This window comes from Micropterus salmoides, unplaced genomic scaffold, assembly GCF_014851395.1.
Source record: "Micropterus salmoides isolate LMB-PRFRI ecotype aquatic unplaced genomic scaffold, ASM1485139v1 Ms_hic_scaffold_3, whole genome shotgun sequence".
NCBI lineage: Eukaryota > Metazoa > Chordata > Actinopteri > Centrarchiformes > Centrarchidae > Micropterus > Micropterus salmoides.
This window is the reverse complement of record NW_024042261.1, coordinates 4,093,148-4,120,788: the sequence shown is the minus strand read 5'-3', so window position 1 is coordinate 4,120,788 and position 27,641 is coordinate 4,093,148. Positions and strand designations below refer to the sequence as shown.

General features: G+C 40.0%; 1 protein-coding gene across 1 annotated transcript in view; it reads left to right on the top strand.

The window, feature by feature from the left end:
* Nucleotides 1-18,749, top strand: part of akap1b (A kinase (PRKA) anchor protein 1b) — a 65,624-nt gene extending 46,875 nt beyond the window's left edge. The window contains exons 7-11 of the mRNA XM_038692388.1: nucleotides 723-873; nucleotides 2,076-2,143; nucleotides 2,661-2,734; nucleotides 2,833-2,898; nucleotides 14,338-18,749. Of these exons, the coding sequence (XP_038548316.1) occupies nucleotides 723-873; nucleotides 2,076-2,143; nucleotides 2,661-2,734; nucleotides 2,833-2,898; nucleotides 14,338-14,400 (422 nt within the window). The 3' untranslated portion in view covers nucleotides 14,401-18,749. The remainder of the gene's footprint in view (nucleotides 1-722; nucleotides 874-2,075; nucleotides 2,144-2,660; nucleotides 2,735-2,832; nucleotides 2,899-14,337) is intronic.
* Nucleotides 18,750-27,641: the final 8,892 nt, after the last annotated feature.

The window sequence follows — 27,641 nt, the reverse complement described above, 5'->3', positions numbered from 1 at the left end:
AGTTGGTAAAATATCAGGATTTGTTATACTCCAAGCTCCCAGAAGCTATGCTACCCTGTCCAAAAAATCACCAATACCATATCCATTTTTATTTGTTGATGTTGGCACCAGGGCCTATTCAGAAACATAATTGATAGATCTGTGTTAAAGCTAGGGAATGTAATGTTTGAGAAACAGTTAGATTTTGAAAGTATCGAGCCAGAAAAATCCCACTGCCTCTGTTCAGGCCTCTGTACCATTTGCACTCCCACAAAATACACCAGGTAAACTTAGCTGATGTTTAAATACTTCACTTTCCCCAATTCAATATGAATCAATGATGCACACCTCAGGCTGATAAAACAAATCTCACAAAATGGGAAAAATGAAAGAAACAAAAATAGGTGACACTCTTCCAGTCAGGCAGTTAACAAATCACTGAGCTCAAAGCTGGGGAGAAGCTGACAATAACGGCTGGTGTGCCTCAACCTCACTAGTCTCCAGGATGGCAACACCAACATGAAACGTGTGTGGGTGTGCAGGAGAGTTAGACATTCAAATCAGTTGTGTGTCAGCAGTTGTCACCATGACAAACGTATTGTTGTCTTGGCATACACATGAATTGCTGTTAAGTTTTACTTTTTTAGAATTTAGATAATGTATACCTATATTAATGTCGGCTGCACTTGTTCCTTGCCAAGTCAAGACTGTACTGACACTTAAAGATCCGTCTCTGTCTTCAGTTGGTGTGATCTGTGCAGCTCCAGCGGTGGAAGGAGCCTGGTGGAGAGCTCAGGTCATCACCTTCTATAAAGAAACAAATGAAGTGGAGATTAGATACGTTGATTATGGAGGCTATGACAGAGTTAAGATCGACTCACTACGGCAAATAAGGTAGGTGTCAGAGGTCTCACTGTATTAGAACTGTGTAATCCAAAAATGTAAATACATAAGGACTTCTAAACAAACATAATGTAAGATCTTCTCTGAATATAGTTTCCTTCCAATCCTGGTCAACATCGGCTTTGTAGCAGTCGCTGTGGAAATGATATGCCAGGGAACTAGGATTAAGTCTAATCCTAGACGCATGCATATGTTTATTCAGTTTTGTTGCAGTGCAGGACCAAGTGTAATCCCCCTCCAGTTTAACCAGTTGTGTATATAGTCATAGTCATAGCACCACCTGCTGGCAACAGGAAATGTAAATGCTCTGTATTTGTATAGTGTCTTTCTAGTCTTTTGCACTATATCTGCATTCACCATTCACACACATTCATGCAATTCGGGGTTCAGTATCTTGCCCAAAGACACTTCAACATGCAGCCTGGAGGAGCTGGGGATTGGGCCTCCAACTGTCCGATTAACGGGCAACCCGCTCTACCTCCTGATCCAGTCGCTTTACCTACATGTATGAAATTTCTGTGGCACATGTATCATGTCCAGACGTACCAAAAAGGAGCAATGCCCAAATCCAAACAGGAAGTCAGCCATTTTGAATTTTATGGTCATTTGTGGATGGTTTACAGGCCTCCATACTTTAACAAACTTCTCCTAGAGAATTAGTCTGACGGACTTCAGATTTTCGCTGTCTACTCTAAACCCATTGACGATTAAATGTTATACAAACGCTGATGATTCGCCATGAAACAGGAAGCTGTTGTAACTTCAGTCTACATGCCCACATCTGCACCAAACTTTACATGTTTGATATGAGTCCCGCCCTGAACATATCTACAAGCCAAAATTCACCTGTAGTCCCATCGCCACCTGCTGGCAACATGAAGTGATCTACTTCAAAACTATTTCAGAAAACTCTTAACACATTGATTATGTCATGTTAGTTTTCCTTCAACGGTGTATCCTTGGCAGGGCGGCGAAGTTCCATGCTTTACCATGAAACAGGAAGTCGTCGTAACATAACTGTACATGCTCAAATCTGTACCAAACCTTGCGTGCAATTCATAGACAAATAATGACTGAATCAAGAAAATAATAAACATATTTATCAACAATGAAAATAAAAATTTGTTCCAGCCCTATTGTGAGGTATATTTCCATAAATTGTCTTTAACAGATTGATCCTTTTTATTTTCTAGGTCTGATTTTGTAACACTACCGTTTCAAGGTGCTGAAGTATTGCTTGACAACATTGCCCCACTTCCAGGTACAAAATTGTTTGTTTTAAGACATCATTTTTGAAGGTTTTTTAAGGTTAATTTTACTATATATATTCCCCAATCCCAAACTTACCTCATGACTGAGATTATTTTAAGAGAGTAAGAAATAAAATTATTTCATTCTAACCCAAGATGTGCAACAGATACTATCCCACCCTAGCCCATCCCACTGCTTATCTTTGTTTGTTTGTTTTTTTGGTTTGGATGAGTTCGTGTCTCTTGTGTTATTTTCAGTTATTTTATGAATTTAACTTGAGTAAGTTGTATAGTCATGTGCAATCGATCTGAAGTAAACAATTGTATGGAAGATGAAGGAAACTAGCATTAAAATATATATTTTTAAAGAGAATGTGAATTGTATCCAGCAAATTTAGTGTCATTTTATTAAGTGGTGACTTAATTTTAAATGATCTATTGTGTGGGGAGTGGCTTCATTATTTTTTCATTTGAAAAAAATAAAAATAAATTTCACCTTTCCGTGTTCTGGCATATGTCCTTGATCAGGAGAGGATCGTTTTTCACCGGAGGCCACAGCAGCATTAGAGGAGATGACCAGAGGAGTGGCATTGCTGGCACAGGTAAGACCACTCCCACTACACTGCTACAGGTTGTCAAAGTCAACTGTAACAAACAATAACAAACGAGCAATCTCTACCCCCCCCCCCCCCCCCCCCAGGTCTCAAACTACGATAACAACACGGGCCTCCCACTGGTCCACCTGTGGAACATGGTTGGAGATGAGGTACGATACTTGTATATACCATGGGCCTCACTTCTAAAAATGTTCTTCTGATTATGTGCTTCCGTTTGATTCAGAAAGATACTAAGCATAAAAACCTTCCTTATGCAGGTTCTGAGAAGCCCATTTGTAACTTACACACCTATGATCTATAAATCTCAAATTCACATAAATTTGACGGCATCTGCGTTACAATCAGCGACTTCCACTTAATCCAGGGCTCCAGACTGTGGCCAAAATGGACTATTTTTTTGAGTGTGCGCTTTTGTGAAATTTTATTTAGATTTTTAGTTAGAATTTTGAATTTGTTTCCATTAACTGTTTTTACGTTATTTTGTTCTCAACGACATATAGGATGTACAGTAAGGATTTTTAAATTTGAACTATTTTGTTCATTGAGTTCTGATGTGTGTGTTCCCTTCACTTTTTGGAGCAGTGTGGAGTTTATTATGCAACAACAATTACAGTTGCTGTAGTTTCAAAATCATACCACCATACTTTGGTATGCAGATATGCCACTAGCATCTTCTGAAAAGGTGAGTCCTGCTGTTTATTTTGATATGTTTCCCTTCAAGGCTACAAGCACTTCGCTACTTATTCACCTATGACTCAGCTGTGAGTTTTAAAAAAAAGATTACTCCGACCTACTTGTGCCCCTCCACACACACGCGCACACAATATTTATATTACAACAATAACTTTAGTAACAGCAAAAACTGTGAAATAGAGAAAGGGGAACATGTTACACTCAGGAGGAGGCATCAAGAAGGAGCACTGCTGATGCACTATCCACAACCTGTAACTAGTGTAAATTTGTGTATGAGTATAATATAACATTAAATAAAAAGTAGTATTTATAGATTACATTTTCTTTGGATAATCTGCTTACAGATAGTTTATAGAGTAATGGTAACATTTCAACAGCTTATTAGTTCAGATTCAGTTCAATTGTTTCACAAATAAAACTATGTTCTGATATTACACCACTGTAGTTAAGGTTTGATTACGACTAATGTTAGTATATTCATTATATTTCAGATAATAAGTCTATACTATATAGCTGACCACTAGTATATCCAGTTTCATTTTTGTGGGTTAAATCCTTGTGCAAGAAAAATGCTTTACATTGTGGTCAGGCTTTCATTTGTTAATGTTAAATACTAACTTGTCAATAATCATAAACAATCATGCATAACGAGTTCAGCAATTTCGAAAGTTAGCAGGTCAACCTTTTTTGATGTCCCGCCCCATCCAGGCTGTGATTGGGCGGTTCACAAAGTGACATTGAAAATTTGCAGTAATGATGTTGTAATGTTTAAATGATGTAATACGTTCATGAAGAAGGTAGAATTCTTTTGTTTTTCCTTGTATGAAATGTTCTGTTAAACTAAAGTGACGGGATTTTTTATTCTTTGGCTAAATGGTTAGTGTAGCTTAAGGCTTATGTCTGTGACAAAGCTACAACTTACAAAAGGTTAACATGTTGAAATATCTAGAGATTAGGCTTAAACAAATCAAACTAGAATTTGGTATTACCGGTTTGTGAAAAATCTGGCTTGGGCCTGTTGACTAGTAGACTACATTACATATTGAATATATGTGGAGTAGATTTTAAATTTTACACATCTAGTTGGATCTTGACTGTAGTGGCAAGACAAAAAAACAAAGTCAGTGAAATGCTGATAAAACATGGTCAGACTGTTGGCAGCCTATTTGACAAACTCACTTTCTAACTAAATTCTGCAGCTGCACCATGATATATCTTCTGTAATTAATGTGCTTGAATAACCGCTGTAATATGGACTGAAGACATGAAACAGCTTGTCTGACTCTGTAAGAGGGAAGAGACAAAGAAACTGAGCCGCAAGTTAGGTTCACATATTTTAAATTACTAGTCTTTATGGAATGGAAACCTTAGGGTTAAGGTTGTAAAGTGAAATTAAGTTTAACTCCATTCTGCTACTTAGCAGACAATATACAGTAATACAAAATCAATTGCAACCTTGTTTTATATTTTTGGATGTCTAGTCTTAAAATTGACCATTAGTACCTCCTGAAGGTCAAATCATATTTTTAAAAGACACATAAGCAAAATTTGACACCATTAAAACTTAAACAAATTATATTACTTTTTAAAAAAGATTAAAACATTTTGTTTATACAATCATTTGTATAAACCTACTTGGTATAAAAGTTATGAATAATAATATTTGGGGATATTATTATTTAGCGCTCGTATTGGGGGCACCACCTGAAATTCCATTCGCCTAAGGCCTTCAGGACGCCTTAGGTATGGTTTTAATAGTTACACAATTATTCACTAGTGATCAGTTAGTTAATAATTGCTAATCATTTTGAATCAGTTTAATCAATCAGTCAGTCTCATATCAAAGTTGTTAATCCTCTGTCCATTGACCTGGATTTAAACAGTACACAAACACAGTTCCTGTGATTAAGGTGAAATTTATTAACTAACTAAAGTGAATAAAAAGTGAAGTTAAATATATCAAAGACATACAACAATAATGATTAAACAATCAGAATGCAATCAATGAGTGTGAGAGAATTCAATGTGAGTCTAGTTGGTCTATTGTGGGAAAGGATTTGATTCTATGGGTTCTAAGTTATATAATCACGAAGTTAAATTTGGCTTGGAGTTTTAGGCTAAAATGACTATGGATTAAAGGCTAAATGATTAAAGATAAAGGACATCACCTCGACCACAGAATGTAGTTTGTTTGTGTTACTGCTTGTTGGTTTCTCAGCCGGTTGGTTTTCAGATGGCCCCATGACTAGTTAAAGCTTAGGTCCTTAGCGTCCACAGTTTCAGCAGCTTGGCACGCCAGGACCGGCTTTTTACTAGCAGGTTTGTCCTGGAGGTCCGTCCTAGCTGGCTTGTGGTTGAAGAAAAATTGCAGTGATAGGCCATTAGCCTGGCTTGGTTCATCGGTGTCAGCTAGTGTAACTAACCCACGTGGCTGGGTCCGAACTTGAGTGGGAGCGGCAGACGTTAATTCGACTGAAATAAAGCTTAAAAAGGAACTTGGTTGTTTCTGAATTCAAAGTTGCGTGGCTCAAATGGTCTCATAACTCTTAACAAACAAAAGAAAGTAAATTCAGCGAAGGTTCACGTGAATATGGCTAAGTAAGTTGCAGGAAGACGAAGAAAATTTCACGGACAATGCCGGGCCGTTGCTTGGACACGGAGCACGCTCCGATGCTGAGCGTAAGCGTGCCAAGAGACGAGCGAAGAGAAGAGCGCATGGCGCTGTGTTTTTGTTGCCTGGGGCGTGTTCCCAGGGGGAGGGCTTTGTTTCCCCCGAGACTTCTGTGTCTTAAATTAAACAAATTCCACAATCAACTCTTGTGAAGTTCTTAATTTTTCGAATTCAATTTCAATTCAATTTTATTTATATAGCGCCAAACAGTTATCTCACAGCGCTTTTCATAAAAGAGAAGGTCTAGACCGTACTCTATGATGTTATTTACAGAAGCCCAACAATTCCCACCAAGAGCAGCTCTAGGCGACAGAGGCAAGGAAAAACTTCCTTTTAAGAGGCAGAAACTTCGAGCAGAACCATGGCTCAGGGTGGGCGGCCATCTGCCTCGACCGGTTGGGGGTGAAGGAAGTAGCGGGAGAGAGAGGGACAGAGAAAGAGAGAGGGATGGAAGGAGAGAGAGAGGGGAGGGAGGCAGCCTACACAATATACACACAGAGGTACAGACAGTAAAGGTGATGTTGCTATAGACTAAATGAAAAATGGTAAAGATATTTATAGTAGTGTTTATGATAATAATCGTAATGTTAGTTATTATTGTTATTATAATCATTATCTCAGAACAGCCTGAAGACATTGATCATAGCATGATCATTAAGGCATTTTCAGGCATTGGCTATGTGTTGGTTATTGTCTGTGCTGCTGTGCGCATAATATTGAAACACTGTGCAGCGCAGTTACATATCTGACCAGCAGAGGATCAGAGATGTGACCCTCATTGCTTCCCTATAAGGTGCAGACAGAGACACTGTCACCTTGTGTAAAGGCGTTTGTTTTTGACCAACCACTGATTAGTTTCCTCACATTCACAGCCTCATTATTGATGGCAGCACATCTCGAAGATGGCAACGCGTCTGTCTGTGTGATTGTCATTACTGTCATTGTCCCTGAAAAGTTGCACTTGTTTCGGGTAAAGAAGGCTTCTGTCCTCGATACGTAAATCTGATTGGCATTGGCTGTTCTTTGTTGTACCGTGTTTACTAACTTTGAGCAGCATGTCTGGAAGCCTCCACAGGGCCGTGTACTCCCGTGCAGGACTTTCAAATGTAATTGCTACAGGCTGGCGGACGTGTGCATCTGTCTGTGCACCGGACATGAAATCATTGCCCCTGCCGCTGTTCTTCCCCTCTGATGATGTGGACTTGGCCCCTCTGATCATGGCCCCTCTGATCATGGCTTTAGAATAAAATGTTACTATATATGAAAGCTGAGGTGTCTGATTGATTTCAGGGAATGTGCAACCCAACCCAGGCCCAGACTCTGTTATAAGTTCAGAAGAATCAGAAGGAGCTTTATTGCCAAGTAGTGTTTTACGCATAAAACACTACTTGGCAATAAAGCCAATTTGCTCTGGTGTTAAGGTGCTACACGTAGACAGACATACAGCTGACATAAATAGATGTAGAAATAAACAAATGCAACTAATATAAGAATAGAGAAAAATAATACAACTGACAATATAAAAAAATAAAAATAACAATGGAACAACAACAATTTACAATTAACAACAAATATGTACAATGTGCCAGGTTTGTGCATGATATGAGATGAAGTGATATTTACATGTGCAGAGACGATTGTATTATTTGAAAGGGGGGGCCCGGGCCTTGTTGATAAGGCTAGCTGCAGACGGGAAGAAGCTGCCAGATGGGAGAGTCTGGAACGGTTTGTGACCGGGATGGGAGGCGTCAGCTGCAATCTTTCCTGCCTCCAGGACTCTGAGGCGTACAGGTCCTGAAGTGATGGAAGATTGCAGCCAATCACCTTCTCTGCAGAGCGAATGATACGCTGCAGCCTGCCCTTGTCCCTGGCACTGGCAGCAGTGTACCAGATGGTGATGGAGGAGGTGAGGATGGACTCAGTGAAGAAGTGCACCATCATTGTCTTTGGCAGGCTGAACTTCTTCAGCTGCCGCAGGAAGTACATCCTGTGCTGGGCCTTCTTGGTGAGGGAGGTGATGTTCAGCTCCCACTTGAGGTCCTGGGAGATGATGGTGCCCAGGAAGCGGAAGGAGTCCACAGTGGAGTCACTCAGGATGATGGGGGAGAGTGGGGCTGGGCTCTTCCTGAAGTCCACGACCATCTCCACTGTCTTCAGAGCATTGAGCTTCAGACTGTTCTGGCCGCACCAGGTCACCAGATGGTCAATATCCCACCTATAGGCAGACTCATCCCCACCAGAGATGAGCCCAAAGAGGGTGGTGTCGTCCGCAAACTTCAGGAGCTTGACAGACTGGTGACTGGAGGTGCAGCTGTTGGTGTACAGGGAGAAGAGCAGAGGGGAAAGAACGCAGCCTTGAGGGGAACCGGTGCTGATGGTCCTGGAATCAGAGACATGTTTTCCCAGCTTCATGTGCTGTCAGGAAGTCTGTGATCCACCTGCAGGTGGAGTCAGGCACGTTCAGCTGGGAGAGCTTGTCCTGCAGCAGGGCCGGGATGATGGTGTTGAAAGCAGAGCTGAAGTCCACAAACAGGATCCTGGCGTAGGTTCCTGGGGAGTCCAGGTGCTGGAGCATGTAGTGAAGTGCCATGTTTACTGCATCATCTACAGACCTGTTGGCTCTGTAGGCGAACTGCAGGGGGTCCAGGGATGATGGTGGAGGCTTTGAAGCAGGCTGGCACATGGCATGACTCCAGTGTTAAAAATGTCTGAACACCTGAGACAGCTGATCAGCACAGTGCTTCAGGGTGGATAGGGAGACAGAGTCCGGCCCCGCTGCTTTGTGAGGTTTCTGCCTCCTGAACAGTCTGTTGACATCCCTCTCTAGGATGGTAAAAGAGGGGGAGGAGATGGTGGACTGTGGCTGGGCAGTGGTGTGACGGGGGATGGTGTCAGGTCTGTCCCATTGTCTTTCAAAGCGACAGTAAAACTTGTTCAACTCGTTGGCAAGGCGTGAGTCTTTCTTTGTAGCTGGTGATCTATCTGAATCCTCTCCAGACAGAAGCAGAGTCATTTCTTGAGAACTGGTGTTGTAGTCTCTCTGCATACAGCTGTTTAGCATCTTGCACTTCCTTGCTAAACCTGTACTTAATGGGGTGGTGGTGGTGCATAGATAAGATGCCTGCCTTTGGTGTGGGAGACCTGGGTTCAATTCCCACTGTGAGACATCCACCATTGTGTCCCCGAGCAAGACTTAACCCCTAGTTGCTCCAGAGTCGTGCAAGTCGCTTTGGATAAAAGCGTCAGCTAAATGAATAAATGTAAATGAATGTACTTTGACTCCTTAAACCTGGCCCTGTCACCCTAAACACCTCTTCCTTTTCCAAACTCAGCTGTCTGAGCTTAGCTGTGAACCAGGGTTTGTCACTCACCCTGGTGCGTGTTGGGGTGCAGCTGTCCTCAGAGAAGCTGATGTAGCATGTCATAGCCTCTGTAATCTCATCACCACCAAGAACCATAAAAAGGGGGTTTGTCTGCTCCACACACAGTATCTGGTCAGCCAGCTTGCGCTGTGCATTGTGCACGTTGCCGTGCAGCAGAATGTAAACACCGATCAGAATGAATGAAGCAAACTCACGGGGGGAGTAAAACGGTTTACACTTTATGATTAAATATTCCAGATTAGGAGAACAGTGCTGCTGAATCACTGCTGAATCACCATTGTTAATATAAAAACAGATACCTCCACCTTTTGTTTTGCCAGAGAGTTCTGTGTCGCAGTCCGCTCTAACAGTTAGAAGCCTGCCAGCTGCAGTGCTGAGCCCGGTATAAGTTCAGACAGCCAGGTTTCTGTGAAGCACAGAACAGAAGCTGTATAAAAGTCTGTTTTTCCGCACCAGAAGCTGAGGTTCGTTCAGTTTGTTCCCCACCGGAAGCTGAAGTTCGTCCAGTTTGTTGCACAGTGAGCGCACGTTGGAGAGAAATATTGCCGGTAGCAGTATGCGGAATCCCCGCCGGCAAAGATGCACGAGCGACCTGGCTCTTTTCCCTCTCCTGTGGCTCACAGCGCGAGCAACAGCGATAGAACCCTTCACCAAAATGTCCAATAATTCCCTGATGACTCGAGAAAAGTGGGAATTAAATCCGTTGGAGTGGTTCCCCTGATGTTCATGAGCTCCTCCCTGGTGAAAGAGCACTGGGAATCACAGCCAAAAACTGAATTACCACACAAAGACAAAACAAAGCGCAGCTATACTCAGCGCCATCTTGGAGACACATTTTTCATCTCAATGAGTTTTTTTCCAGTTAAATTAAGGTATAATTAGATAATAGCTATAATATTGATAATTCTTGTACATGATAGCATGAATAGCACAAACACAGTGAATAGATTTGAGCGGCATAAGATAATACAGTATTGTATTAAACAGCAAGAGGGCCGGCTTGGCATCTGTCCTACATCCTTTCAGCTTTTTAAGCTCATGCCAACGAGTAAAAGCAAGTCCCATATGTACTGTTATCTTTTTCTCTGTCACTGTTTTTCTCCTTCACTTCCTCCAACTGCATCTTCGGGCTCTTCGCAGTCTCTGCCATGATATTCTTACTAACAAAACCGAGCTAGCTTCCTCTCATTGCTAGCTTGCTGAAAAGTCGTGTTGGTGTGTGTTGTCATGAAGTATTACACTTTTGTTGCAAAAAGGTTCCCTGTCTGGAATTCCAGTGTTACATAGGAACTGCAGTTTCGCTGTGGCAATGACAGAGATGCCATTCTCCCTATTACACGTCAGTATACCATGATTTTGAAGATGTTATTTTAAGATTAACTGAGTGTTGGCTTACTGTTTTCTTACTTCTGCTTCAATTAGTCTTATACCATGGTTGCAGACATCCATGACGACACTTTGTAATTTTGATTTATCTCAATCCTAAAATTGTTGAATCGCTGCATAATGTCATGTCTGAAGTTAAATTTCTGCTTAAGTTCAGTTGTCAGCTCTTGCCCAGGGTTTGGATTGGTGGTAAAGGTCCCTCTACTCGATGCCAGATTCCATCGTCTCCACGGTTTTCTTTCCCCTCGTCGTAGTTTTTAGATTTCCCCAAAACTTTCTTGCCTCTAGAAAAATGTCTAGGCCAGGGCGATGCCATCAAGGGAAACTATAATGCGTCACGGAGGTGCTTGGGCCCCAGAACAATAACTTCAGTTTTATCTGAGTTTAACATTAGAAAATTACAGGTCATCCAGGTTTTAACATCCTGAAGGCACATTTGAAGTTTAGCTAACTGATGAGTTTCATCTGGCTTGATCGATAGATATAACTGAGTATCATCTGCATAACAATGAAAATTTATGGAATATTTCCTGATAATATTGCCTAAAGGAAGCATATATAAAGTGAAGAGGATTGGTCCGAGCACAGATCCTTGTGGAACTCCGTGACTAACTTTGGTGTGCATGGAGGACTCATCGTTAACATGTACAAACTGAGATCGATTTGATAAATAGGACTTAAACCAGCTTAGAACGATTCCTTTAGTGCCAATGAAATGTTCCAGTCTCAGAACAGTACAGTCCTTTGTCTGATGCAGTTCAGAGGTCATTAGTAATTTTCACCAGTGCTGTCTCTGTGCTATGATGAACTCTAAATCCTGACTGAAAATCCTCAAACTATTGCTATGTAGAAAGTCACACAGCTGTTTGGCAACAGCTTTTCTTGGAGAGAAATGGAAGGTTAGATATAGGTCTATAGTTGGCTAAAACATCTGGATCATGGTTGGGCTTTTTCAGAAGAGGTTTAATTACAGCTACTTTAAAGTACTGTGGTACATAGCCTGTTGATAAAGATAGATTGATCATAGTAAAGAAGTGCTGACTAAGGGTAAAACTTTGTTAAGCAGCCTAGTCAGGATGGGGTCTAAGAGGCAGGTTGATGGTTTAGATGAAGAAATTATTGAAGTTAGTTGGTAAAGATTGAGGGAAGCAAAGCAGTCTAAACATATCTGGTTTTACAGCCGTTTCTAAGGTTCCTGAGTTTAGAGATAAGTTGGTGCCATTTGAGGGCAGGTCTTGGTGAATTTTGTTTCTAATAGTTAGAATTTTATCATTAAAGAAGCCCATGAAGTTGTAACTATTGGGAGCTATGGGAATACATGGCTCAATAGAGCTGTGACTCTCTATTAGCCTGGTTACAGTGCTGAAAAGAAACCGCAGGGTTGTTCCTATTTTCCTCTGTTAATGACAAGTAGTACGCTGCTCTGGGATTACAATGAGCAGCAGAAAGTAGGAGAGCGAGAGGGAGAAAGAGAAGCCATCACTAGCTGCTGAGCTAAAGTCGCGAACACCTAAGCTAAAGTACGGTAGCGCTAGCTACCTAAACTTTTTGAAAACAACTATGAGATTAAACGAGTAGTTAGGCAAAACTACTGTAAGAATAAGTGTTTAGTGGACAGTTAGCCGCTGTAATGACAAATCTAACTAATTTAACTGGATTTAGTCAGAGCAGCAAAACACGCTATCAACACACAAGCACCGGAAATGGAAATTCGCTTACCGCAGCACGTTGGCACGTAAACCAGCAATTTCCGACGTCAAGAGCCCTCCTCAATTCATTCAAACAAAGAACTGATTCATTTATTTATTTTTTTTGGTAACATTTTAAAACCACTTCTCAGAAGTGGAATTAGTGATATTATAATATTGATTTAGTGATGGCTGTAGATTGCACAGCACAAATCTGAATTCTGTCGGAGTGTGTAAATCATCCAAAAATAAAATTCAAAATGGCTGACTTCCTGTTGGGTTTAGAGCATCGCTCCATGAGGCTTTTTAGTACGACTGGACATTATACATCTGCAACAGAAATTTCATACATGTAGGTGAAACGTGCAGCGGGGGGCTGCTTCGTTGAAGGTCACTTCCTGTTGCCAGCAGGTGGTGCTATGACTATGGGTGAATTTCGGCATTTACATGTGTTCAGGGTAGGATTCTTAATAAACGTGTAAATTTTGGTATAGATCTGAGCATTTACAGTTAAGTTACAACAGCTTCCTGTTGTACCCCCACGCCATTAACTGCAAACTCAACATGGCTTCATCAATGTGTTAGGGCTTTCTGGGACAGTTCTGAATTTATGTCCAACCTGCTAGGAGTAGTACATTACAGCGTAAAACAAGTCATTTCCTGTTGCCAGCAGGTGGCGCTATGACTTTGAGTGAATATTGGCATATGGAGCAGAATCAGAATCAGCTTTATTGCCAAGTATGTGCACACATGAGGAATTTGACTCTGGATTGTACATTGCTCATAATGTGCTTACTCATACAAAAATCACTATAATAAAAATAAAATAAAATCAGACAGACTTCAGTGTAGATAACACAAATATACACACGTATGTGTTCAAGGCGCGACTCTTATTATACATGTAAAATGGCCACGGTTCGAGCTCGGGCCCTAATAAATTCATCATCGAGGTAAAAAGGTGCCATATGCACATTTAAAGAGGTTACTTCCCCCAACAAAACACTAAAGAGGATGAAAGACTAAGTCATGCCTGCATGTGTGTTGACTCAGCACGGAGGATATTACATGCGAAAAGTCATCCTGTTGCTAAAAGAGAAACATATCTAAAAGCAACACCAAATACCTGAGAGCCTTACTGCATTATATTCGGGCGGGTTGCCCGTTAATCGGAAGGTCGGCGGTTCAATCCCCGGCTCCTCCAGGCTGCATGTTGAAGTATCCTTGGGCAAGATACTGAACCCCGAATTGCCCTTGGTGGCAGTTCCGCCAGTGTATGAATGTGTGTGACAAATGAATGCAGATGTAGTGTAAAAGCACTTTGAGTGGTCGAAAAGACTAGAAAGGTGCTATACAAGTACGGAGCATTTACATTTATTCTTTGTATAGATTTTGAATTGTCACCTGCTGCCTCACTTTTGTTTCCCTTTACCTAAATAAAAACACCATAAATTGATTCAGAAACATTAACCAGAATGCAGGAAATGAAGTGTTTTAACACTCCAAATTTTCATATAATTTGTGAGCTAAGTGTCTCATCACACCCCTACTGGTGAATTCCGTCAGTTTTTAGATAAGGCTACAACACATTCATATTTTGGCAATAAAAATGTAATATAATTTCCTTGTAAAATTACACAGTGTACCTTTTTAAAGATGTGTAGCTGACTTAACCGATTACAGCTCAAATGGGCATGGCGGTAATTCACCTGTAGCCCACCTTAATTCACCTCCATTATTAATATGAATGTTTTCTTCTTCTTTCAGGTGATTTCAGTGAACCGTACGCTGGCAGAGAGGGGCCTAGGTGTATGGGTGGATGGATTTTGAACTCCTAACACACCATTTTCACCCCATTCTCTTGTGATCAGCAGTCTGTGACATGAGTCATCCTAGGGTCCCAGGCATCTCTGGATCTAAGAAGATTGTTTTTCTTTTTTCTTGTTTTTTTGACCCCCTTGAAAATAAATTAAAAATTGTTTGCAGGTATAATCTAACAGAACACAGCACTGCTTCAAAATAAGACAACATTCCTCTGTTGTTCTTGTTCACAAAAAAACTTAAAGATGTAAAGGAAGAGGTACTAGTGCATTTTAAAAAAACAAAAACAAATCTATATTGTAACTAAATAAAGGTTCAACCAGTATTTTTTTTCCTGCCCCATCATAACTTAATGTTTAATCTTAGCATTTGCTGACTGATATGCATCATAATGCTGTGTGGACAAACACCTCCATCAGTCTATGTAAACACTTTTTTGAGTTTAATTGACACCTCAGCAATACAGGTGATTTTTGGGGGTTCTTGTCTGGGTAGAATGTGGCAGCAGAAAGGCTATAGAGACTCAACGGGTCCATGCACAGCAAAGAGCAGAAGAGGTTAGAGGGGTGGTACCTGGTGGAGCACCCAGCTAGTCTGCCAGGTCTTTTTTATTTCTCACTTTGTACATCCTCAATTTCTTTCCTCAACACCTCTTCTTGCATCTTAGTCTCTTCAACCCGAGATGCATGCGGAAGATGAGGGGAAGAGATGCAAGGAGAGAGGAGTCGAGGCAACAGGCTTTTAACATAGGAGACATCCTTGCTTTGAAGCAATGCCAATTAAATATGACGTGTACATCATTTGTCCATTGTTTTGTTATAGCCTGAAGCTTTATTTTCTGATCTGTCAAAAGAGCATACCGATTATCGGCACCAATAGTCTACATAATGACTCCATATCATAGCTTCCAGAAAAATGTCTGTCAGCATTATGACATGTAGAAACATCTCGATGTTGCAATTATGAGTAATAGAAAATTTGACCAACAGATTACAGTAGGCCATCATGTATGCCTACATAGAAATTTAGTAGCTAATTCCGAGGCTTTTTTGGCTGTGCTTTTTACCTGTAAACAGGTGATCCTTTTCAGCCCTCAGCCTGATGAGGGTGAGAGTTTCATCATCAGTCCCTGTGCATCTTCACTCATATAGGAGCCTTTTAGGAATTGAGATGCCCTTCAAGATGACACACTGATCAAGTTCCAGGTCACAGGCAGGAGGAGAAAAGAGACAATGAGGCACAAATGAGGGGAAATGAGAAGAGTCCACAGACTTCTCTGGGGTCTCCATCCAGAGCTGCTGCTGCACCTCCAGCTAGGACAGAGGAGCGAGGTGGTTGCCGTTGCTCTGCTATTCTCCACCAACTTGCACTGCGTTACAGGAGCCTGGAATTTCAACTTACCATACAAAATGCTGTTGAACAGCTTTTCAAATTGGTGCTCAAAAGTTGGCAAGATTACTGCAACTGCAATTTCTGACAGCATGTTAGCAAGCCAAAGTATGGCTGATGATGTACAACATTACGTAAGGACTGTTTGTAATCTGTTTTTAAAGACTGGCATAACTGTAAAGATGCACTCTGAAGATTTTTTTATCCCCAAAGTCCTGAAAGATGATTTTAAATAATTTGCACACAAAGAATTATTATACAAGATGAAAATTTTTAAAAAAGTACATTTGTTAAGTCTTATCAAAACACAGGTGGGAAAAAAAAGCTGCTGGAGGTCGTTGACTTGTGTTGACTGATAAACCATTAAAGACTAAATAATGGTAATAAGTCAGACTGATGTGGGAAAGAAACACTGTACAATTTCGTTTGCAGTGCTGCTCTTCGGTGTTGACCTAATTGTGTTAATCAAACCAGTTTTTCATTAGTATGCATGGTAAACCAGCCCAGGAGCACCTCTGTTTTCTGCTCTTTGCTGTGCAGACGTGTGTCTCGGGGTCTCTGTCATCTGTCAGCCTGTGTGTAAACGGGCATTGTGATGCAGTACATAGCAGGACCTTGTTCTTCACATGTGGATAACAGAGTTGACTTTGATTATCTAATTGACACAAGCCTGGATTTTTTAAATCTGTTCTGATTTCATGGGCCTGTATATCAAAGCAAGTTCAACTTGGTCTGGTCCTTTTGGGAATCCCTGGTTTCATAACTGGTATCACAAAGCTGGTTATATCAACTGCCTTGTAAACTCTGGGCTTTCTTGTCTGGCTGTGAGCACTTTCAGGTGAAAGAGGTGTTAATTACAAACATTATCAGAACTCTGTGACTGTACTTACTATGACATGAGATGAAACTGTGATATCCATTGGGAGATTGTGTTACTGAGGCAGGAAAAATATTTGACTAGGGGAAATGTGTTTAATATAAAAACACAACTTGAGCAGTATACCAAACTGTAGAAAATTATATTTAAATATTAAAAGTAAGGCTTTAAGTGTAGTAATGATCATACCCATTTAAATGTTTGGCTTTTTTTCTCTCAAGATAAGCAAAATGTATTATTTTTCATCACAAAGTTGCTCTAATGTTCTCATCATTCAGATGTAAATCACCATTCACGATGGCCTGTTTAGTGTAAGATTGCTTTAAAACCCAGAGTGCCAACTGGAAAGCCAACAAAGTGATTTTACTGATCTATGAAAGTATTTGTTGCTCTTATTGTCACTTTACCATAATTTTTCTGTGATCTGATTTGTCAGAATGCAGGCTGTTGACAGGTTTTGATCTGATCCTCTGAAGTAGCATATGTCATCATGGTAATCTTACCTGAAGTGAGCCAGCTTTGTGATACAGAAAAGTGTGAGTCAAGCTAAAAAATAGCTGGCTAATCTGCTCCTCTCACTTCATGATACAGGCCCCCAAATGGGAACAGTTTTGCTATTGAAATTCATTAAGATTTCATAGTGTAATTATGCTGCCTTTTCTACAAAATAATTCCAGTGTCACTCGAGATCTTCTGTGTTTGAAAAAAGACATACGTCTCCAGGATGAGAATTAACAAAATAATTTTAGATGGCTAATGTCAGGTAGAGAGGTGTTGTATAAAGTAGAATCAGAAAAGCAGAGCTCATTGTGAAAAGCTTGGCTTGAGTAAGCCGAACAAACCAGGATTACACTTGTATAAACCCAACTCAAAGCAAATATGAACAGTTAAATAAAGTAAGTAAGACAGGTTTTTATGATGAGTTATTTAAACCTACTTCATTAAACTGAAAACAAGCTCTGTTACCCAGTTATCTTGCTCAATGAAACACCTGTCTGTAGGTAAACCACATCACTGGTACCTGCTAAGCAAGAAGAACCACAGTCCCTCGACATATTACAATATTTTACTGCTTTTCAGTTAAATCTGAAGGTGTCGTAGTATAGACCTGTTTTTTCAGACATGGAATCAGAACGTTTATCAAATGTTATGAAGTCAGACCCATCCCTGTGTTTGCACACCTTATATGGCAATGTTGGATTCAGCCTGAAAGTGCTAAAAGAACCATCTAAGGGATTAATTTCCACCATGAATGTAATTTTAAATATAAACTCCATGTATGTCATACTTTTATTGGGTCTCTCTTCAGTGGGAATGAAATCACTGTTGTTCCAGCAATAATGCAGATTCATTTTGACAAAGTACTGAATGGGGAAATAGGTGTGCTTTAAGTGTTACATTTCAAACACTATGAACTAGGAAAGTTGCAAAGCTGTGTAACTGTCAAGACTTAATTCATAAATTCAATAATGTATCTCAGGAATGGTTAATTCCCTGGTTGATTAGTGAAAGGGGGATGAATTTGCTTGAAAAGATGAAATTCTTATGTTTTGACTGACTTGCATACAAGTATGAGTGCTTGAAGGTGTCCACATGTTGGTGCTGGAATTGGAGCAGTAGCCATATTGTCTGTTGTTGGCTTGCGTGCATCCTCCTTCTGTTTCACATTCATGGTCTGTCCCTTCTTTTTTACATCCACATTAAATATGCCATACTACTAGATTTACCCCCTTTACACAAACACAAAATCCCTTGCTACACCTCAAAATCTGTTTGATCAAACTAGAGTTTTGTTAATTCCGCTGTAAATAAGATATTTGACTGTACTTTTCTATAACACTGGAGAGAAAGATATAAAGGGAACATTATTATTTGTTTTTTTTTTGGTCCTGCCTCTTTCAGTCACTCAATGTTCTCAAACTCTGGGACTGATTTTTAAGTGTTTGCATCATTTGATTATTTAAATGGTTGTTAAGCTCTTGTGCCCAAAAGCATTTATCATGTACAGACCAGTTTTTGCTAGGCTCATCTTAAGTTTGATTTGTTGAGTGTACAGATCTATTAGGGGGGAAAATAAAAGTTATTGAAAGTGTTTATGGTACTTTCTTTTTTCACATCTTTAATGGTGAAGGGGCTTTTTGGAAACTCTGTCTCTGTCAACCTGTGCTGGTCCCTTGCTCACCACATCAATTTATAACTGGAGAGGCAGGTGTGCTGGTAAGCATAATGAGACTGCTCTCCACTTCAATAGGCACAGGTAGACCTATGGGGAAGATTAACATAAAAAATAATTAATTTTAGTAAGCTGACATTCATACGTTGGTTTCTAGCAGTGAAAAATTAGTTGGAGGCCTAAACTTACCAGCATAGTCAGATTCTTTGATATCTAAGATGAAGGTAGAGGTGAATAATGATGGACCTGCTATGAAATAATAAAGGTATAAAATAAATTGACTCAATTGAAATGACTTGTGTTCTTAGCAACAACAGTAGGAGCTGTGTTACTGACACCTGTGACCATCTTCCAGCCATGTTCTTTAAAGTGATTCTGGAGATGGTAGGAGTAAGAGGCCAAAATGGGCATATGTTGTATTGTTCTGTTTTGCTTGATGAACAGAACAATACAATACATTCCTTTATAGTATGTTATTTAGTATGTTGTTCATTTCCCTGGATGTTGAGTATTGGACAAACATTGAAAGAGCAGGATAAGTCAGTCTAGATATACCTTCAGACTTTGTATGTAGAACTCCAGAAATGGACGGTTGAAGCCACATTCATAATATTTTTAGTTAGCAAATCTTTAGTTGCGTCAATACCTAACTATTTAACAGTCTTTTTCACCAAAATACTGCATATACTATCATTATCTATATCAAATAGACTTAAGATTTCACATTTCCCTATGTTAAGCAGTAATCCCGAAGCCTTTGAAAATTTATGACTTAATTCTAAAGTTGTATCAATTAAATAAAGTATCATCTGCTAGTTTGAATTTCTTTTAGAAATATAGATAAACCATTTATATTGGGGCTGTTTAAAATCTTTAACTCAGTTTTATTTATTTAGTACCAATACACAACAAAAGTTTTCTCATTGCGCTTTTCATATAGCGCAGGTCTAGACCGTACTGTGATATTAGAGAGACCAAACAAATCCCTCCATGGGCGAGCACTTGGCAAAACAGGCAAGGAAAAACCTTTTAAGAAGCAGAAATCTCAAACGGGACCACGGCTCAGGGTGGGCGACCATCTGCCTCGACTGGATGGGGTTGAGGGAGAGAACTTGGGGGTTGGGGAGCAGCAGCGAACACAAAATCCACAAAGAAATATTACTGATAATTAGTGTGAGAGCTATAGTTCTGCAAGTCTTTGGCATATGATGGATTGTTTTTCCTGTTGGTGGCACTACAGGATTTGAAAAATTGCTGATGGAGCAGCACTTTGAAGCGGAAGCGGTAGCAGTCACAGCTGACAGCTCTCATACATATTTTTTTTTCCAAAATGCCCTTTCTAGTTCTTTATTTTTAGTTTGGCACCTATCTTTTCCTGTGCGGTTTGTCCCACACACTTTGTTTCAACTTCAAATTGTACGTCTTCATCATGAGATGTGCCCTCTTACTTTGTTGCTGATATCTGTAATGGTTGATTTTTATATTAATATTTGTATGCATTTTAGTTTAGGAGATATTTACTTCCTAAGTGAAGGGTTTTAGAGCTTTTTGGAGATTTCATCACTGTGTCACATGACCAGCTACAGTGCGGTAGAGAGAATTTGGCAGACCAGAATTATTTTTCTAAACTGCTGCCAGTCACATGTATTCATCTCCATAAGCACATAAAAGGCATTTAAATGTAGCCACATGCCTTTTCTCTCTCAAAATGCCAGTTTTTTAGGTTTAAGCCTTAATTGATAGGTAACCCAAAGTCAAGTTGTCATTGACTACAATTGATACTTCAAACTGACTTCTCCCCCTCTCACCCAACTCTTAAACTCTTCTGTTCTTCTTCCCTCCTGTTTGGAGTATGGACACATGCTATATCTTGTCATGTTCAGCTGCTCAAGCTCTAACTGAAAATGCCAAATTGACAGTAGAAATGTTTTATGTAAAGCAAATGCACTTTTCTAATAACCAAACATCAAATTGTGATCCTTGTAAGAAGTCTTGCTTAATAGCTCATATGGTAGACTGTCTGACTTCCAAGTAGCACTTCTTTATTTTTTATTTTTTTTAAACCTGTCCTGCCCAGCAGCCTGGTATAGAGTATAATGACCTGGATACTATATTGTGCCAGACAGATTTTACTTTAACAAGAGAGTATTAAAATACTCCTTTGTCTGTTTTATTATTTATTTAATTATGTATTGACCAAGCAGCACTTCTTATTCCAGATTTGATTTCAACCTCAGCTGACAGTGTTAATAGATTGGCTTTCAACTTCACACAGCTGTGTGGTGTTGATCAATCAATAAATCAAAATGTATTTATAGAGCACTTTAACAGCAATCACGAAGTTGCACAAAATGCTGTACAGAGATTAAAAGAAAACATCAATTTACAGGTTATCACATACATATAATGTATACCGTTAAAACACTAACAAATGAGTTCCTCTAAGTGTCATCCTCAAAGGTCAAAAACCAAATGGAAGAGATGGGTTTTAAGACCAGTTTTAAAATCAGACAGTCAGGAAGCCTGTCTAATGGTAAGAGGAAGGGTATTCCACAATTTCGGAGCTGCCACCACAAAAGCACGGTCCCCTTTAAGTTTGCGACGGGTTTTAGGCACTCTCAGGAAAAGTTTGTCAACTGACCTGAGCGAACAGGTGGGTGTATAAGGATGAAGCAGCTCAGATAAATAAGGGGGGGGGGGGCATTCAAGGATTTAAAAGTCAGTAAAAGAAGTTTAAAATCTATCCTAAATTGAATGGGTAGCCAATGGAGTGAGCGTAGAACTGGGGAGATGTGTTCATATTTACGTGTTCCTGTTAGAAGACGAGCTGCAGCATTTTGCACCATCTGGAGACGGGTGAGAGACGATCCATTCATCCCCACAAAAAGTGCATTGCAGTAATCTAGTCACCTCCGTTTTGTTTTCATTAAAACTTAAGAAGTTGAGAGCCATCCAAGCCTTTATGTCCCCTAGACATGCAAACAATGGTCTGAGAGTGTCATTACTCAAAGGTACATAGATCTGGCTGTCATCTGCATAAAAATGGAGAGAGATGCCATGTTTCCTAAGTATTGAGCCAAGTGGGTGGAGATAAAGGGAAAAGAGGGCCTAGAATTGAGCCTTGCGGGATGCCACAGAAGCAGTGAGCCGTGGGTAGACACAGAGTCACCACAGATGACACTGAATGTCCTACCTTTCAAGTAGGATTGAAACCATTTTAGGGCTATGCCTGTAATTCCCACCCATCGCTCTAAACGAGAGACGAGAATTTCATGGTCCACAGTATCAAAGGCAGCTGTCAAATCCAGAAGCACAAGGACCACACAGCATCTGTTGCTAAAAATATATCGTTAAAGACTTTTACGAGAGCAGTTTCGGTGCTGTGCATAGTTTTAAAACCAGATTGGAATGTTTCAATAATGTTGTTTACTGGTTTTAAACTACCTTTTCAAGGAGTTTCAATAAAAAAGGGAGCTTGGAAATAGGTCTAAAATGTACTGGATCTGCATGATCCAGTCCAGGTTTTTTTTTTTTTTTTTAATCATCTTTTATTGAAAAAGCATGTAGAATTTCACAATTGTTCGACATATTAAGTACATTACGACGTTGCTTTACCATTTTTAACTTTCTATTACAGTAACATCAGAACTCAGGTGTGGGTGGGGGGGGTAACCAAATTACTTCCATAATATTTATGTTATTCATTTTACCTTTCGAATCTGTGCACACTTAGTAAGAAGCAGCAGTGTTTACAAAAAAATCCCTCTAACATTTTTTTCAGATTACCTTCTTTTTCCCATTTCGCTTTAACATAGTGTGTGCTGTCTTTTTTACACCGCAGGATGCTGTTGTTTAACCTGGATATAATTTTGTTTTGTGCCCCTAATTTTGTAGTTAATGATATAAATGTTTCCACGAATCCTAGGTTGTTTAAATGCACTTTCAGGTCCTGGTTAAAATGGTGTCTGATCTGAAGATACCTGAAAAAGTCAGCAGAGCCTAATCCATGTTTTCTTTGCAAGGATTGAAAAGATTGGAGTGCCCCCTTGTGGATAAATGAATAATAATCCGTCAATCCTTTTAAAATCCAATTTTTAAATCTATCGTCATGCTGGTTCGGGGTAAAATCTGAAATGTACGCATACCATTTTAGGATTTTTGAAGTGTCCTCCAAACCACAAATCTTAATTGCTTCATTCCAAGCAGCTATCATTACATGTGAAATGGGTTCGTCTGTTAAAAGAATCTTATTCTGCAATTTGAAGTTTTAACTGGTATTGCTTCAACAGTTGTCCCCTCCACATCTTTCCATCCTGCAGTGTAATATGAAGAACACAAACATATTAATGGTCTGTGCAGCACAATAGTATTCTCGTAAACAAGGAAGACCACAACCTCCTTTATCTTTCTTCAATTGTAAGGATTTATACTTAACTCCTGGATTTTTTCCCTTTCCAAATATATTTTGACAGCATCCTATCCCACTCTACAAATTGTTTTTGAGGTATGAATATTGGTAAGAACTGGAATAAGTAGAGCATTCGGGGGAGAATATTTAATCATAATTAGCTTCAAACATTTTAGCGAAGTCTGTGCAATACCACCCCTAGATATCTGATACTGTCTGCCTCCCATATCCATTTGTAACTTTCCTTGATTTCTTCTGGTGGGTCATAGTTCAGAGTTAATACCTGTGTTTTATTTACATTAACCTTGTACCCTGAAAAAGAGCCATGTTCTAGTAGTAGTTTAATGATTTTAGGAACAACCTGTGTGGGGTAAGATATAGTCAATAGTAAATCATCAGCAAAAAGTGCCAATTTTTGTTCCCCACCTACTGTTCTTACTCCAGTTATATCCTCTCTCTGCCTGATCCACTGGCTTAGAGGTTCGATAAACAAGGTGAAGAGGAGAGGCGAGATGCAACACCCTTGTCGAGTCCCGCACTCCAATCTGAATGATTCAGTGAGGTCTCTGTTAATTTTGATTCTAGCAGTTGGGTTATTGTATAACCCTGAAATAACATCAATTCCAGATTTATCAAAACCAAATTTTTCAAGCACATTATATAAAAAGGACCACCTCACCGAATCAAATGCCTTTTCAGCGTCTAAACTCAATACTAAGGTCTCTAATTTTTGCTTTTCAACCTGCCTCATTATGTGTAAAACCCTCCTAATGTTGTCTTGATTCTGTCTTTCTTTGATGACACCCGTCTGATCTTTATGATCTTTACCCTGGTAAAATTGTTTCTAATCTTCTTGACATGATAGAGGTGAACAACTTATAGTCTATATTCAGAACACTAATAGGACGATAGTTACTACATTGCAATCTATCCTTTCCTTCCTTCGGGATGATAGAAATTATTGCTTCACTCCATGAGGGTGGGACTATCTTATTGTCCATCACCCAATTAAATGTTTTCAGCAACGTTGGGGCCAAAAAAATCCTGCATTATTTTGTACCATTCCGGACCAAATCCATCTGCCCCTGCCATCTTCCCTCCCTTTAATCTTTTAATTGCTAAATTAATTTCTTCTTTAGTTATTGTGGATAATAACTTTTTATTTTGTTCCTTTGTCACTGTTGGTAACTCAAGTTCAGACAGGAAGGTATTAATATCCTGGTCATTGTCTATATGAGGTTGAGAATATAGTGTCTTATAATACTCCAGAAAGCATTGTTGAATTTTTTCCTGTTCAGTTTCTATTTGATCATTTAGGGGATTCTTAATTTTGTGAATAGTTCTCTCCGCTTGCTGTTTCCTAAGCTTATAAGAAAGAAGTTTCAATGATTTCCCCCCTACCTCATAGTACTGTTGCTTTATAAGAATGAGTTTATTTTGTATGTCCATGGTGTTCAAATCATCTATTTCTTTTTTAAATTTTATTATATCCAATTTAATATTACCATTATGAGACCTGGAGTGTTGCAGATCTAACAACTTGTCTTCTAAGTGCCGGAGTTTTTGCAGAACTACTTTTTTCAGGTGAGCGGAAATACCAATTATTTTCCCCCTAATCACTGCCTTAAATGCATCCCATAGTGTTCCCAGTGACACCTCGTCCTTATCGTTATATTCTAAGTACTCCTCTATGTCTTTCTTCAAGCGCTCTTTAATATTTGGGTAATTAAGAATGTTTTTGTTCAACCTCCATAAGGTGGATCTCTTCTTCCTGTTCAGGCAGATATCAGCGTAAACCGGGTTAATATTGATTGATACCATTTTCACTGATCTGCTACTCATCTAAATTATAGAACAAATACACCCATTCTAATAGGCTCCCCACACACCCTTGTAAACACTGAACATGGAACACATGAACAAATAACATCAAAAAAACAAACTGAGGTAGTTCTAACTTCCAAGGTAGGGGTCCTAGGGGTGGACCCTGCTTCGCCTTTAAGGGCAACGTCTTCATCAGTCGGTGGAGGAGGCCCTTAAAAGCTAAGGCCTCCAAAAACCTTAATAATCTGCTTATTGCTCACCATTAAACTGAATAACAGTTTTTTAAGTTGTAAGAAAAAAGAAACAGCAAAGTGGGTAAACCTCAATTTCCCGAAAGCGTAGGTGAGGTCCTCCTGAAGGCTCTGAGCTTTTCTTTGTAACCGGGGTCCCGCCTCTTGTTCGCTGCGCTGCTCCCCGCTCCTCTGCCAACTCTGCTCCAGGTCAGCTGCTTCAGTTGCTCCAACGCTGTTTCTGGTGATGTGATGACCTTCACCGCATAGCCTCTACTGGACATATCTGCAGTAGCTTCCACAACTGTGTTGTAGATTTTGGTTTCTTCAGTGTATTTCACAATTAGCCTAGCTGGAAAGAGAGTCTGAAAGGGGATCTGCTGCTTTTTCAGAATCTTGCGCACCTCTGGTATTCTCTTTGTTTCTTTAGGATGAGAGGTGGGTAATCATGGTCTAAATTTACTTGTTTGCCATTCCAGGTAAATCCTTTTCTTCCATGCCTTACGGAGCACAAGTTCTTTGGTCTTAAAGCTGAGGAATTTCACAATAATAGAGCGTGGGGGTGCATCGTCTGGCAATGGTGGGCCTAGAGAGCGATGCGCCCGTTCGATGCACATGTCAAGCTCATCTTGAGACAGTTCCAACCCGTCGTGCAGCAGCTTCTCCACAAAATCACTCATTGTTGGAGAGTCCCGCTATGCTATTTCGGGTACACTGTAGATGCGGACGTTTTCCCATCTCGTGCGGCTCTCCTCGTGCGGCTCTCCAAGTCCATTAATTTATCCTCCAATCTTATTTGTAACTTTATTATTTCCGTCATGGCGTCCTCTGTGTTCTGAATCCTCTCCTCCACCTTCTCAATCCGTCCTTCAGCCTTGTTCATTCTCGCGCTCATCTTGTATATTTCTTCCTTAATTTCCCCAAACTCACATTGTTTTCTTGGCGAAAGTCCCTCAATTCCTGAAGTACCACGTCTATGTTGGCCATATCGTCTCACCGTGCAGTAGCAGTCCACCTGTGTGCATCCTCGTGTCAAGCAGTGAATCCCTTTAGTGTTAGCAGGGAAACTAGCGCTATTTTCCCAGGTTTAAGCACCCACTATGTTGCTCCGTCGAAGCGTTAGTTTTGGTGTATTTTGCTTACCCCCTCACTTATCTACCTCTAAACACAAATCTGCATTGTCTTAACAGGGTAAAGTTTTAAATTTCGTAGGTTTCCTTGGGAGCCCGTTCACAGTGCTGCGGTCACGGTGACATTCGAACCGGAAGGGGCCAGTCCAGGTTTTTTAATTTGTGGTTGCACTACTGCGTGCTTAAGATTTTCAGGAACCATTCCTGAGGTAAAAAAACCTATACCAAAGGAGCAAAAGCATCTCATGCTAAAGCAATCAATTCTTGCATAACTCTTCAAACACTTTTATAACTTGTGTTTTTGCATCAATACAGCATACACACATGTGCATGAAGCACATGAAGCAGCAACCACGCACTAATAGTATAAATGAAAAACACTTGTGGCTTTTGCTTTTTCTTTGTGTAGGACATAGCCATTTGCAATAAGGTTTTATCATGCATTTAGTCCAGTATCTCAGACACACAGGTATTCACCAGTTGTTTTAAGAGTTTATTTTGAAAGGGACACAGTACAGTCCCTTTATTTGATGCAGAAACACTCACTCTGTTGTTTTGAAACATTGTGTTATCTGCCAATATGTGGTTCTGTCGTTCTTTGAGCATGATGCAGTTATTTGCAATAACCATACAATGTAGGTCTTCTACTCTGGGATGAACAGTCGACCTGTTCCTCCAGATACTAAAGCATTTGTGGTCATAGTGCTCTCTATTGATACTTTGGAAGCATTACATGTGAAGTTAACATACAACATCAAAGGAGAAAGTTGAATGCATTACTCTAACAATATGTCTTATTACTCCAGTGGTTAAGGTCTTGCTCTTCAGATCCAGAGACTGCTCAGGGCATATTAACCACATGCAGCAAAACTGAACAGATAATTGTGCAGCATATGATAGATTCTTTTACCTGTTGGTGGCACTACAGGATTTGAAAAATTGCTGATGGAGCAGCACTTCGCAGCAGTAGCAGTCACAGTTGGCAGCTCTCACATGCATTTCCTTTAAGAAAGAAATTCTTTGTTTTGCCATTTTTTGGCATCTATCTTCTACGGGTCAGCGCCACAGGTCGGCCCTGGTGCTTCTGCAGCTGGGGACTCTCCTCAGAAAGCTGAGTCACAGTCAGTCCTGTCTTTGAGCCACCCGCAAATGTGAAATTGTTTTTTACTCCGTAACGGCTGTGATTTAAAATGTAGCGAAGTACAGTACAGAGAAAACA